The sequence below is a fragment of the Nycticebus coucang genome, chromosome 10 (genome assembly GCF_027406575.1).
Source record: "Nycticebus coucang isolate mNycCou1 chromosome 10, mNycCou1.pri, whole genome shotgun sequence".
NCBI lineage: Eukaryota > Metazoa > Chordata > Mammalia > Primates > Lorisidae > Nycticebus > Nycticebus coucang.
Window position 1 is genome coordinate 7,221,019 of NC_069789.1, and position 13,843 is coordinate 7,234,861.

Below are 13,843 nucleotides of genomic sequence, written 5' to 3' on the forward strand. Positions count from 1 at the left end.
GTAATCTCAAACTCTTGGGCTTAAGCAATTCTCTTGCCTCAGCCTCCCAAGTAGCTGGGACTACTACATAACACCCGGCTATTTTTTTTTTTTTTTTTGTAGTTGTCATTGTTTGGCAGGCCTGGGCCGGGTTTGAACCCTCACCCCGGTGTATGTGGCCAGTGCCCTCACCTGCTTAGCTACAGGTGCCAAGCCAGAATTTTTTAAAAATAATTACAAAATACGATTTTTTTCTGCATTCTGTTAATGTGATTAATCACTTTCACGCTTTATGTTGAGCCATCCTTGCATCCCTGGGATAAATCCCACTAAATCATGGTGTTTTAGGCACTTGGATTTGGTTTGCTATTATTTTGTTGAGGATTTTTGCATCTGTATTCATTGGGGTATTGGCCTGTAGTTTTCTTTTTTGTTACATCCTTGTCTGTTTTTGGTATCAAGCTCATGCTGGCCTCATAGAGTGAATTAGGGAAAAATCTCTCCATTTCAATTTTGTGGAGTAGTTTGAGGAGAATTGGCCTTAGTTCTTCTTTGAATGTTTGGTGGAATTCAGCAGCAAAGCCCTCCCATCCCCGCTGTCTTTGGATTGAAGATTTTTATTACTGATTCAATCTCATAATTCATTACCCGTCTGTTCAGGTTTTCTGCATTTTCCTGATTCTGTGTTGGTAGGTTGTATGTGTCCAGGAATTTGTCCATTTCCTCCAGACTTCCCAGTTTATTTGTGTAGTTGTTCATGTAGAATGTCCCTTCTTCATTTCTGATTTTGTTCATTAGGTCTTCTTTCTTTCTTCCTTAGGTAGTCCAGCTGGCATCCTACTGTTTACGTACACAAATAAACAGCTTTTGTTTCCTTGATCCTTTGTATAGGTTTTCTTATCTCTTCTTTTGTTCTTCTCTGATCTTTATTGGAGAATAGAGATAGTTTTTAATGAGATACATGCTCTTGAATGGGGTTCAAGATTAGTTGTAGCTCATAATGTTATGCCTAGCAATGAATCATGCAATAATAACATGCCAGTGTATTTTGTCTTGGATTCTGCCACTGGGACAGAGGTCTAGTAGGAGGCACTACTTTTCAGGAAAAGCCATTTTCTCTGTGTGTAGTTACCATTTATTTTTTTTTTTTTTGTAGAGACAGAGTCTCACTTTATGGCCCTTGGTAGAGTGCCGTGGCCTCACACAGATCACAGCAACCTCCAACTCCTGGGCTTAAGCGATTCTCTTGCCTCAGCCTCCCGAGTAGCTGGGACTACAGGCACCCGCCACAACGCCCGGCTATTTTTTGGTTGCAATTTGGCCGGGGCGGGGTTTGAACCCGCCACCCTCCGTATATGGGGCCGGCGCCTTATCGACTGAGCCACAGGCGCCGCCCTGTAGTTACCATTTAAATAGTCTACATCTCTTAGCTTTGTATTAGGAACCTCATAGTGCATTAAGGGAGGACTGCAGCAATTAGATGAATAAGTGGTTTTTTTATTTTATTACTCTTTATAGGTTTGGCGATTCTCCACCGGTGGACCAATCTTTTCATCCCCATGTGTCTCAGCATCAGAGCAAGACATATTTTTTGGTTCCCATGATTGCTTTATCTACTGTTGTGACAAGAAAGGTCACCTCCAGTGGAAATTTGAAACTACTTCACAGGTATATGCAACACCATTTGTTTTCTATAACCAAGATCATAGCAATGAAATATTGCTGGCAGCAGCATCTACAGATGGGAAATTATGGATCCTGGATTCTCAGAGTGGACAGCTGCAAAGTGTGTATGAACTTCCTGGAGAGGTCTTCTCTTCTCCTGTGGTCTGGGAATCCATGCTCATTATTGGATGTAGAAATAATTATATTTATTGTCTGGATTTATTAGGTGGCAATAAAAAATAATCAGGTACAATCCTTATTAGTGTTTATCTGTGAGATGGTTGAAAATATTTTACCATAGGCCGGGTGCAGTGGCTCATGCCTATAATCCTAGCATTCTGGGAGGCTGAGGCAGGTGGCTAGCTTGAGCTCACGAGTTCGAGACCAGCTTGAGCAAAAGTGAGACCCTATCTCTACTAAAAAAAAAAAAGAAAGAAAAATAGAAAAACTGAGGCAAGAAGATTGCTTGAGCCCAAGAGTTGGAGGTTGCTGTGAGCTGTGATGCAACTGCACTCCACCCAGGGCAACAGCTTGAGACTCTGTCTCAAACAAAAAGAAAATATTATCATTATAGAGGAGGTGGATAGTCTTATTCTATATTAAAGATCATTCTTTGATTAAGAAACTGAAACTTGTCTAGACCTTATTGGAGAACAACCATAGTTTACTTCCTGTCAGAACGAAAGCTTTTAGGAGTTAGAGAACAGATCAATTATTATTTCGTAGCATTTTCTTTAATTAGATGTGATTATTGATTTTATGTGCCAACTTGACTGGGTTAAGGGATGCCCAGATAGCTGGCAAAACATTAGGTATATCACAGTAGAACCTTTGTAAGTTGACCATTCAAGGGACTGTAACAAACTGGTCAGCTTATGAAGGTGGTGAATATGAGGGACTAGCCTACCGTACTGATACATGTGGTGCACGTCCAGTCTGTGAAAATTAGGTCAACTGAGGAGGTTCTTCTGGTTAACAAAAGATGAATACAAGTCACGTTGAGCACCTCTTGTAATTGCAAAAGTCAAAATGTGACTTTTGAGTATTACAAATTTAATGCACTTTTTTTCTTTCTTAAAATATGTATACATTTTTTGGCACTGTGTGTGTGTGTGTGTAAAATCTCTCCTTTATGTTTCTCTGGAGAAACCTGGGTAATATATTAGGCTAATTTTATTCGTTCATTTTTAAAGACCTCTGTGGAGGTAAAAAAGGATCAAAATATACTTGGGTTAAAAACTTAAGTGTTTTTTTTTTTTTTTTTTTTTGGAAACACGGTCTGCCTAGTGTCCAGTGGCATCACAAGAGCTCACAGTAACCTTAAACTCCTGAGCTTGCATGATCCTCCTATCTCAGTCTCTTAGGTGCACAGTACCATGCCCAGCTAATTTTTCTTTTTGTTTGTTTTTTGCAGTTTTTGGCCGGGGCTGGGTTTGAACCCACCACCTCCGGCATATGGGGCCAGCTCCCCACTCCTTTGAGCCACAGGCGCCACCCTAATTTTTCTAGAAACGAGGTCTTGTTGCTCAGGCTGGTCTCAAACCCTTGACCTCAAATGATCTTCCTGTCTTGGCCTCTCAGTGCTAGAATTATGGGCCTGAGCCACCATGCCTGGTCAAAAACTTGGTCTTGTTATATCATTCACTCATTTAAACCTAGATTCATGGCAAAAGATTTTCAAAGGTAGGCTATCTTTATTAGGTTCCTTATTTGGTATTTTTAAATGAACAGAAGTACCAATGTAGAACAAAAACAAAACACACACATACACAGAGTGTAATTTCAAGTTGGCATGTGGCATTCATTGTTCCTGGCCATAGAATTCAAGTCTTCTTTGTAATTCTTCACCAAGCAGGAGAAAACACAGTCACTGCCCTTTAAGTTTTAAATGCTCAACTTACGACTAACACCATTAACACTGTTTCCCATCAACAGCATCACCATCAGACTGCCTTACAGTTACCCCATCTTTTGACCAGCTGCTCCCAATTCAGTCTTTTCCAAATCAAAGTGAGACAGGTTGTATGCCCCCAAGAGTATAATGAAGCATGTAGCAGGCATTCCATCTGTGGTGGGAGGTAGGTGGTGCCTCCCAATAAAAGCATGAATTGGACCATTCCCCCCAACACAAGGGATTTAGGTTCTTGGCTGGCCTAAAAGAATGACCTTTCACCTAAAAGATGATCTTCCACCTTTTAGATCAGTGCTTTTCAAGTCTTAGTGTACATATTCACCATCAGGGCTGAGATAAGAGTTCTCAAGCTATCCTGGTGCCTGAAACCAAAGGAAGAGATCAGTAATACCCTGTCCTTTTGGCAGCCGAGGCCAGAGCTTCTGTTGCCTCGCTCACTTCACCCTGGTTGGCTCTGGGTGTGCGGTGTGTGGCAGTCAGCTTCACTTCTCCCACTCTCAGTGGGCTGGTGCTGCTGGTCTGTGGCCCACGCTCTAGTTGTAAGGAGGCTGTAGGATCATTTTATCTGAGGCTCTAACCGTTCAATTCAGGACTGAGATAAACATTTTATTGCCCCTAGTCTTTATTTTTCTCTAAAAATATCTAGAGAGAAATAAAGTACCATATAAAACACCCTGAACTTTTTTTTTTTAGAGACAGAGTCTCACTTTGTCTCTTGTGGTAGAGTGCTGTGGCATCGCAGCTCACAGCAACCTCATAGCAACCCTAACTTGGGCTTAGGCGATTCTCTTGCCTCAGCCTCCCGAGCAGCTGGGACTACAGGCACCCGCCACAACGCCTGGCCATTTTTTTGTTGCAGTTTGGCGGGGGCCTTTGAACCTGCCACCCTCAGTATATGGGGCCAGTGCCCTACTCAACACCCTGAACTTATTATTTAACAAAAGCTATGTAAATAAATACTACCATGAGATCGTCTGTAGATGGTCATCAAAATCAAAGCCCATCAGTGCCAAAGATCTTGTGGGTATTTTTTATTGAAAGACCTTTTCCCTTCAATAATGGACATTTTACATTAAAACTTTATACAACTAAGACCTCAAAATAATATTAAAATCACAATAACATATTTTCATTAAGTCTACTTAATTTTATTGTTGGTAAAAATATTGCAGGACAGTTAACTAATGTTTCTGCTATAAAATAAGCAAACTAAACATCACAGGAAGAGACAATACACACTAAACATTTGCAGACAACTGGCCAAAATGATTAATAGTAATTAATGTTCGTGTAAGAAACAATTGCACTTGAAAAATTAAAAAAGTAAACAAAACCCTCTAAGTTTTATATATAGTCTATGAATAGAGGTTAATCATCTATAACCTGGCCAGGAGAAATGTATGTTTAAATTAAAAAAGAAAAAAAAAAAAACTTGAGTATTTAACATGGGAATCATTTTTTTTTTAAGTCTTAAACTTTTCATGTTTTAACAGAATTTCCCCATAGTTTGTTGCTCGGAAGACTGCAACACAACAAAAGCAAAATAACACTTCACCAGTATTTAGTGCAAATTTGAGGTGATTTTTTAAATGAAATGTTAAGTTACTCATGTAAGTACCGTGACTGCCTTTTCTTCAATGTACTCTTCTTTTAAAGACTTTGATGGGAAATACAGAACTGAGGTTATCTCTCCCACCTTGCATGGGCTCAGGGGTATCTGAGCCAGTAGAGGTGACTCATCTACCGTTCTCTGTTAATGAGCTTATTTCTTCACCTGTTCCCTGTCATGACTGTGATACTGTCCAGAGCTGTCGGGATGAAAAAAAAAGTCAGTTCAGAAGAATTCCTGTAGCACTGTAATTCCAGGGCTTTAGGTGGAAAGATTCCCATTAAAAAGTGTTACATTAGTGAGGAAATCATTGGAAACAGCAAATGCCTACATATTGGATTTAGAAATGAACATCAGTATGCAAAACGTGCAGTGGAATATTGCTTACTAAAAGCAATAAAAAAGTGACATTAATTGCTAACAGTCTGAAGGTCCAGTATGTATAATATTAAATCCAACTTGCAAAGTACAATTATCCAACTTGACCGCACATGCCAGCTGCTACAGTGAGGCTGAGCATTGTAGAAGAAAATGGTTTTATATGGTAAATAACTTTGCTGTCATTCTTTAAGGTATATGATAGAATAACAGCAGATTGCATATAGTGAGCATAAAAGTAATGATAGGTACAAACGGAACGTTTTTGTAGGAGAGGAAAATGGATGTAATTCTCTGCACCAGGCAAATAATTTGTACCTATACTTTGGAGTGAGAAGCTAAGAAAAGGGGAATATACCAATACTATGAAATATAAAGTTAGTACAAGCAATGAATGTGGGTTTTCTGGTATGTCTGTGTTTCATGTAAAGCACATTTAAATAAAAGTGAATATATGTGGCTTTTCAACCGTCAGGTCCCTTCTTTGTATGAACATGTGTCTGATAATCACAAGGCCACTAAGACCAAGATTTTTTTTTTTTAAAGGTAGCAAGGTGAATGCACTAAATTACAAATTAGTGCTGAACATTCGACTTCCAATTATAATAAAAAGCTTTCTGCAGGAAGTCCTTAGGACAGAGATTCCAAATCTTTGCTTCCTGTTAATTTTCTCTAAAGACCAAAAGAAATTTTCAGAACATGTAATGTCAATAGCCTGTCGTTTCTTGTAATACATGGGCGATTTAGGGGGTTGGTGTATTACTTTTCCTGTTTTGCTTGGTTTTTGGGTGAGTGAGCCTTCCTTTCAGAGTCTGAAAAATTAAATGACACCAGAATCATTGTTTTCCAAGGTTCTTAACCTTTGGGATATATCAGGTTCATCTGAAGAATTTTTGCCAGAATATATTACACATTTCTGCCCCATCCTGATTCAGTAGGCCTGAAGAATCACTGCACTAGATGGGGATTTTCAGAGACAGGCAGAGAACTTGTAGCTCTGATAAAGAATTTCCTTTATTTGCCATATTAAATATAATACAAATGTTCCCCAGGAATCAACCAGGCCAAATATCTCACATGTCCTTAAGGAGGGTATTTGTATAATGGGGCCTCACACTGGACCCACAGCGTGCATGGTACAGTGTGAATGGATATGTCTTCGGGGTGGGGAAAATTCATGAAAACAGACATGAGCACAGAATTGGGAGCCAAGTATTTACTGCATTGAGGAGAAGGGGAATGGGTGCTCTTGTTTTTATCTACACATGATCCTTTCACCATTATTGCAGAAAGGATAAACATCCCCAGACATACGGTGGGGTAAATATTTTGAACAAAAGACATCAGAGAATCAAAAAACCATTACAAAGATTGGCAAAAGTCTGTTCTGAACAGCATGTGAGTGTACGGGAGGGCCAGGAAATGGGCGTGGCAGGTTCATGAAGAGATCTTAGTTTCCAGATTTTGCTTCGTGGGGTCCCTTGGATGGAATTTTCTCTTAAGAACTAGGAGGAGCTCAAGGCACCAGCACCGAAGGTTGTGCAAACACTCTTTACAATGAACACCACCAGTTCCGTTTCTGAACATTATTGTAGAGCCTATAAAACATGCTTCTTTTCCCTAGCTTGGTTTCTGGACCTCATATAAAAAATAAATAAATAAAAAGGGCAAGAGAAGAGGAGCCAGTAGCTGGCGTCAGGCATGGGTAAAAGTTGCTCTTTACTTAATAATCTGTGGGCAGTCGCTCCAGGCTTTTGCTTTCCTTTTGGCCAAAGCCAGCCAGGCTGGTTCTGTTGACACAGGGGCAGCATCTGGGGTGGAGAACCTCTTGGTGACTTCCTTCACCAGCGGCGACGGGGGAGCTGAATCGGAGATCTCCACTGGATTTTGTTTTTGAAGGAAAAGGAGAAAGGAGTCAGAACCACATTTAAAAAATTTTTTTTAAATATGTAAAATTGTTACATATTATGTTCAACATGATGCTTTGAAATACATAAGCATTGTGAAATGGCTAAATCTAGCAAATTAACATTTGCATTATATCACAAAGTTATTTTTGCGGTGAGAACATGTAAAATCCATATTCGGTGTTTCTCTTTTTCTTTTTTTTTTTTTTTTTTGAGACAGAGCCTCAAGCTGTTGCCCTGGGTAGAGTGCTGTGGCATCACAGCTCACAGCAACCTCCAACTTCTGTGCTTTAGCGATTCTCCTGCCTCCGCCTCCCAAGTAGCTGCGACTACAGACGTCCACCACAAGGCCCGGCTATTTTTTGGTCACAGCCATCATTGTTGTTTGGCAGGCCCAGGCTAGATTCAAACCCTCCAGCTCAGGTATATGTGGCTGGCACCTTAGCCGCTTGAGCCACAGGCGCCACGCCTGTTCGGTGTTTTTCAACAATATAATACATTTGTATTAAAGACAGTCATCATGTTGTACAATAGATCTCTTAAACTTAAACTCATCTTATCTAACTGAAATTTTATAACCTTTCTCCCTAACACCCCCATCTCAACTACATTTTGATTTATCATTAATATGATTCAAAAAGGAAAACCCAGGCTGGGCACAGAAGCTCACATCTGTAATCCTAGTACTCTGGGAAGCCGAGGCAGGTAGATGCCTGAGGTCATTCGGTCAAGACCAGCTGAGCAAGAGCGAGACTCTAACTCTACCAAAAATAGCAAAACTATCAATCTCTATTAAAAATAGAAAAACTATTTTTTTCTAAAGAAAGATCTGGGATTCATTGACCAACTAGATGTGTGCAAATAGGAGCTTTTAAAAGCTGGAGACCAACTCAGAGTAGACTCTCCAACACAGCTTATCTAGCCCACTTTCCAGCTGAAAACATCTGAGGCCCAGAGCAAAAACAGCGACTTGTCCTGTGTCACACAGCTAATCAGAAACACGCACAGATCTAGAACCTATCTAGGTCTGCTAGCTCCTGCCTCCAAAATGACCCCCCAAAGCTCATATTTTCTTCAATAGTGTTTATGGGGAGAAAAGGCCTGCTTAACAAATTTTTAGCCTAGTCCAGAATTAGCCAAACTTCCTAATTAATAGGCTCCTACTGTGTTTTCATTCTAAACGGAGCCTCTCTCTGTCAAAACATTCTGTAGCAATGTGGCACTGTGGCAGGCTGCTGTTCACAAGAGGCCTCAAGAAACCAGCAGTGGATTGTGTGACTTGTGCTATAGATTTGTTATTTCTCAAGCTGTTAATTAAAGGATAATGTTACACACACACACAGTCGCTGTTGTCAGGGATCAATAAACAGTGGAGCTGGCCGGGGCGGGGGGCAGTTTGGGGTTTTTGGCATCAAGAAACAGTATTTACAAATTAGTTAAAGAGTAAACACATAAGCCACAGGCGCCGCCCTCTCACAAAACTTTTGTAATAACCACATATCAAATCTGTACATATTTGGGGGGTATATGTTATATTTTGAAACATGTATATGATATGTATATAATGCAAATGATCAAATCAGAGTAACTGGGATATCCATCACCTCAAATGTCACACGTTAATCTTCACTTTGTAATTTCAAGGAAACAGGACCACACTGGCTCAAGCTGGATGTCAACCCCCTTATGTACATCTTTGCTTTGCTCTCAGCTTATCGAAGTGCTGCTCCACTTAAATTTTACCTAAACTTCACCCTTCCCCCCAAATCTTATGAAAATCTTATCTCTACCTTGGCTTAGAAGGTTCTTCTGGTCCCTGCCTTCCCTGCTGCAGTAAGTTAATGAACCTAAGTTTGTCAGAACACAGGCAGAGGCGTGCTGGAGACAGCTCCTGCTGCCTTGTTAAAAGCTCATGAATTGGGGCGGCGCCTGTGGCTCAAGGAGTAGGGCGCCGGTCCCATATGCCAGAGGTGGTGGGTTCAAACCCAGCCCCGGCCAAAAAAGAAAAAAAAAAAAAAAAAAAAAATCTCATGAATTTAGTGAGCCAGTTGACATCACATTGTTGGCTTCAAATTAGCCATGGAAGGAGTATTTACGCCATGGGAAATGGAAAAATGCTACAAACTAGAGTTCGCTCTACTAGAAAGGCTGATTTGGTTTTTTTTTTTATTTTGTTTTGGTTTTTGAGACAGAGTCTCACCCTGTTGCTCTGGGTCAAGTGTGATGGCATCACAGCAACCTCAAACTCTTGGACTCACGCCATCCTTGCCTCAGTCTCCTATGTAGCTCGGACTCCAGGCACCTGCCACAACGCCTGGCTAATTTTTCTATTTTTAGTAGAGATGGGTGGTCTTGCTCTTGCTCAGGCTGGTCTTGAACTCCTGAGCTCAGGCGAGCTACCTGCCTTGACCTCCCAGAGTCCTAAGAATACAGGTGTGAGCCACTGTTCCCAGCCCTGAAGGGCTGATTTTTGAACATGGACCATCACAGCACTGGCTAGGTGGGCAGGTTCTTGGTGGTCTCTATCATGTGAGCTTTATCAATGTCGGTTTAAGAATAAGCTCATGAGGTAGCTGTGCTCTGAAATGTCTCAGGTGTTGGACTGGTTCGACGCAAGACACCAGGAACTACAGGCAAACAGGAAGGGACCTGCTCTGTACCTGTCACAGACGTGGGAAGAGTGTTGGCCTTTTTCAGCTGTTCTCTGCGCTCAAGCCTTGACACTGCAGTCTCGGGCCTCTTTTCCTCTGGCTGAGCGGTGGGCTTGTGCAGGGAGCCTGCTCTGGTGACACAGCCGCTCCCAGGCTGCGGGCTGACAGCAACCTGAGTGGGCAGAGAAGACAGGAAAGTGCGTTTTCGACAGAAGACACAGAAAGCCTGGCCTTGCGGGCCACAGGGCTTCTGCCTGCCAGCCCGACCTCCGCTCCCCAAGGCAGGGCTGGACTATACTTGCAAGTCGCTTGTGCTCACCCCAGACCCCCACCCAGGGAGCAGGTAAGTGCCATGTGCTGAGAAGGGAATGTTACTTTCCCAGAAGAACCTCATGAAATTGACTAGGAAACCAGGCCACAGGACGAGGCTCTTAATTTCCTCTCGACTCAACACGCAAAATCATTTTCCTATTTTTTTTTTTTTTTTTTTGGCTGGGGCTGGGTTTGAACCCGCCACCTCCAGCATATGGGACTGGTGCCCTACTCCTTGAGCCACAGGCGCCGCCCTCATTTTCCTATTTTTCTTATAATTGCTATATATCACTGCTATAAATATGGGATGAGTTTTGCCAAATTCCTATGACCATAACCAAATCAAATTTCACACAGAAAATGCTTACCTGGCTTAATGGTATTCAATTTACTTGCTGCTCTAGCCTTTCTTTATTTTTATTTTATTTTACTTTATTTATTTTTGTTGTTGTTGTTGCAGTTTGGCCAGGGCCAGGTTTGAACCTGCCACCCTCGGCATATGGGGCCAGTGCCCTACTCACTGAGCCACAGGCGCCGCCCTTGCTCTAGCCTTTCTAAGTATTCCCTGCCAACCCCAGCTAGCCTTTTGTTTTGTTTTTTGAGTCTTTGTGACCTAAAAGAGAGCCACACGCAGGAAGCTGAGAGTAAAGGGAAGAACAGGCTGCTCACGTTTTCCTTGGAAAGCTTCTCGGCCTGCTTGGCCTCTCGGGCCTGCTTCCTCTCCTCCCTCGTGGCCTGCTGCTCCCGGAATCCCTTTTGCTTCTGCAGTGCTAACGTGATCCACAGTGGCTGTGCCGTTTCTGCTTTCTCTGGAAGCTTGGAGCCATCTACAGAGTGCCTGCTCTGAAGTATGGGCTTCTCTGAGGGGCCGGAAAAGGACAGAAGCAGATAACAGTGAAATCAGCCGCTCACCTATGTCAGTTCTGTGCCCCCGAAACTTGTGGCATATCGACAAACAAACCTGTGAAATATTCAACTATCTCTCCCTAAACTCTGTGCTGACGCCTGAGTGACTCTGCTGGGTGGGGAGGTAACATCTTTGACAGACACAAAAACAGGGGCATTTCTTGTCCCTAGATATGAAAGAAGTTACTCTACTCCGTAAGAAAAAAATAAAATCTCCAGTGCCATGAAATCTCAGGTCTAGACGGGATCCAAATAGTTATTTGGTTCACTGTTCTGTTTTAAAATTCATTGCTTTCATGAAATGGATTTTTAGCAATGGAACCTTTTATCTTCCCCCCAGGCAACATCCTATGTAGAACCCCCATGTTTGAAAGTGGAGGGGCTGCTCTGCCTAATGAGGCTACTGAGGATAGTGAGGCTCTGAGGACCAAAGGGGAAACGCTACTAATCTGACAGATGTGAGGAGGGGGGGTCCACAGCCATCAACTGCTATGCCCAGGGTCACTCAGCCGTTGGTACAGAAGCTGAAGCTAGACTGGTCTGCTTCTGACTTCTGGTCTGCGCTTTTCTTAAGGTTGACTGCCTCACCTGTGCAATGCAGGTAAACACCTCACTGCGGCTGGTATCAGGGGGTGACCATTGGGCTTTGAAACTGAGCAGACCGGGGTTTGATCATCCCCAATCTTAGAAAAGCTACTTAACCTCTCTCAGCCTTAGTTTTCTAATCTATGAAGTGGAGGTGATAATGGCACGTGCTTGATCAAGGTGCCATGGAAACTTGGGTCTGGGAACATTTAGAAAAGTTCTTGGTGTATAGTAATCACCCTACAAAAGCAACCTGGCATTATTAGTCATGCCTATCAGATAATGGTCCCCTTTTCCCCCGTCAAGTAAAAATTATGCACATTCAGAGATTATCATTCTGGTCCTGATCATTTACTATCTCAAAGGAAAAGTGATCACTAGAGTCTCGTTTTTGAAACCCAGCAGTAGTTTCCACTTTGGTAGTCCATAGGCACAGAAGCCTCTCGAGGACGTGAGGAAAGACTAAACAAGTTCTAATTAGGAATTCATGCCAAAAGGGGGATGTGTGATTCTGCTGCTTTTTCTGTGTCTTTTAGATCTATAATACCGTACAAAGCATTGACACTTACAATGAGCCTTGGGCATTGCAATATCCCTAAACCTCAAATAAAAATTCCATTACGAGCTAGCACGAGAACGAAAACTGACACATTAAAGAGGGATTCAAACATAAAACTAAAATTTAAAGGAGTTTTCGGTTAATCTTTCGTTAACTAGAAAAATCAAAAATAATTCATCGCCTCAAACATTTTGCTTTGCTGAGAAACTTTACATACACTAGAACTTTAGGAAGTTCCTGTTTTTTACTCCAGGGCCCTGTAACACTTCTTTATAAAACTTTTAAACACCAGACTGATCTAATGATTTCCATTTAAAAAGCTATTATACAAAGGAGACATCTGGACTAAACATTCAAACTGAACTTGCTTGGGATGGCCAGTTTCCTGCCAGCGGCTTTGACTGGTGGGATCCCAAGAATCAAAGTGCCTTTAAAGTATGATGGACTAAATTTATAACTGACCAAAGCGATTTGAGAAAAGATCTCTGGGGAGAGAGGGGAGGCCAGATGGAAGCAGTGCTGGGACCCTTCAGTGTGTTTCAGAGCCAGAGCCAGAGTCAGAGCAGCTGGGGGCAGCTGGCCCTATGGGCCCTTTCATCTCATGATGTTTTACCCCAAACACACAGACACACAGGGCCTCTCTGGACATTTATTAAAAATGAGAGAATTAAATTGTTTGTCCCCCAGAGCTGCCCAGAGAACATCAGAGACCAACAGTACCACTGACAAAGAAGATGGTCTTTGCTTAAATGGCTATGAGAGGAAATGTCCACTGGCCAGACTTTGGCTCACTGGAATTCAGTGACAAAGGAGGCTCTTTTAGAAGCATCAGACGTGACGAAGAGATCATTAAGGGGGAACTGAGATCCAGTTAATACAGAGCCCAGTCCCCCTCAAGGGGAGGCCAGTGGTATCTGCCACCCTGCAAAGGCTGTTTGGGGATCACGGAGGAAGTTTATTGCCATTATTTTGTGAAGAGGTGGGAGGATCCCCCACCTCAACGTAAGGCAACCAAGGAGTACAGGAGCTTTGAAACTGGACCACACTTTACACTCCATGATGGGGCAACTCAGACTCTGCCATTTATTTCCTAAAATAACAAACAAAAAATTAAAGACAAATGCTTTCCATGGGAAAAAAACAGAAAAATCTCTGGCCAGTGTTTTATTTCTTTCAAACTCGAGTTTGAATAGAGATTATGTTGTTGGAGTATGGTAGGTGCCCATGACTCCCTCCCCAAACAGGGGAGGAAAGGAGACTACGCCAAAGGGTCCCTGAGACGTCTCACTGAGACAGTCTGACCTGTGTCCTCCGCCGGCCATCTGTGGGGAACAGATCTGGGGGTTCTACTCACACCAGGAAAGCCAAAAGATGAAGACA

The 13,843-nt window shown here is 42.3% G+C and overlaps 2 protein-coding genes across 12 annotated transcripts in view; one reads left to right on the top strand and one right to left on the bottom strand.

Moving 5' to 3' along the window:
* The window catches only part of AASDH (aminoadipate-semialdehyde dehydrogenase), a 43,532-nt gene extending 38,566 nt beyond the window's left edge, over positions 1–4,966 (top strand). For all 7 annotated transcript variants that reach the window (XM_053606057.1, XM_053606058.1, XM_053606059.1 and 4 more), the window contains one exon: positions 1,498–4,966. In XM_053606057.1, coding sequence (XP_053462032.1) covers positions 1,498–1,887 — 390 coding nt within the window. In that variant the 3' untranslated portion in view covers positions 1,888–4,966. The remainder of the gene's footprint in view (positions 1–1,497) is intronic.
* The window catches only part of CRACD (capping protein inhibiting regulator of actin dynamics), a 238,238-nt gene continuing 228,967 nt past the window's right edge, over positions 4,573–13,843 (bottom strand). For all 5 annotated transcript variants that reach the window (XM_053606052.1, XM_053606055.1, XM_053606051.1 and 2 more), the window contains 3 exons: positions 11,083–11,273; positions 10,111–10,273; positions 4,573–7,423 (listed from right to left, as the gene is read on the bottom strand). In XM_053606052.1, coding sequence (XP_053462027.1) covers positions 7,263–7,423; positions 10,111–10,273; positions 11,083–11,273 — 515 coding nt within the window. In that variant the 3' untranslated portion in view covers positions 4,573–7,262. The remainder of the gene's footprint in view (positions 7,424–10,110; positions 10,274–11,082; positions 11,274–13,843) is intronic.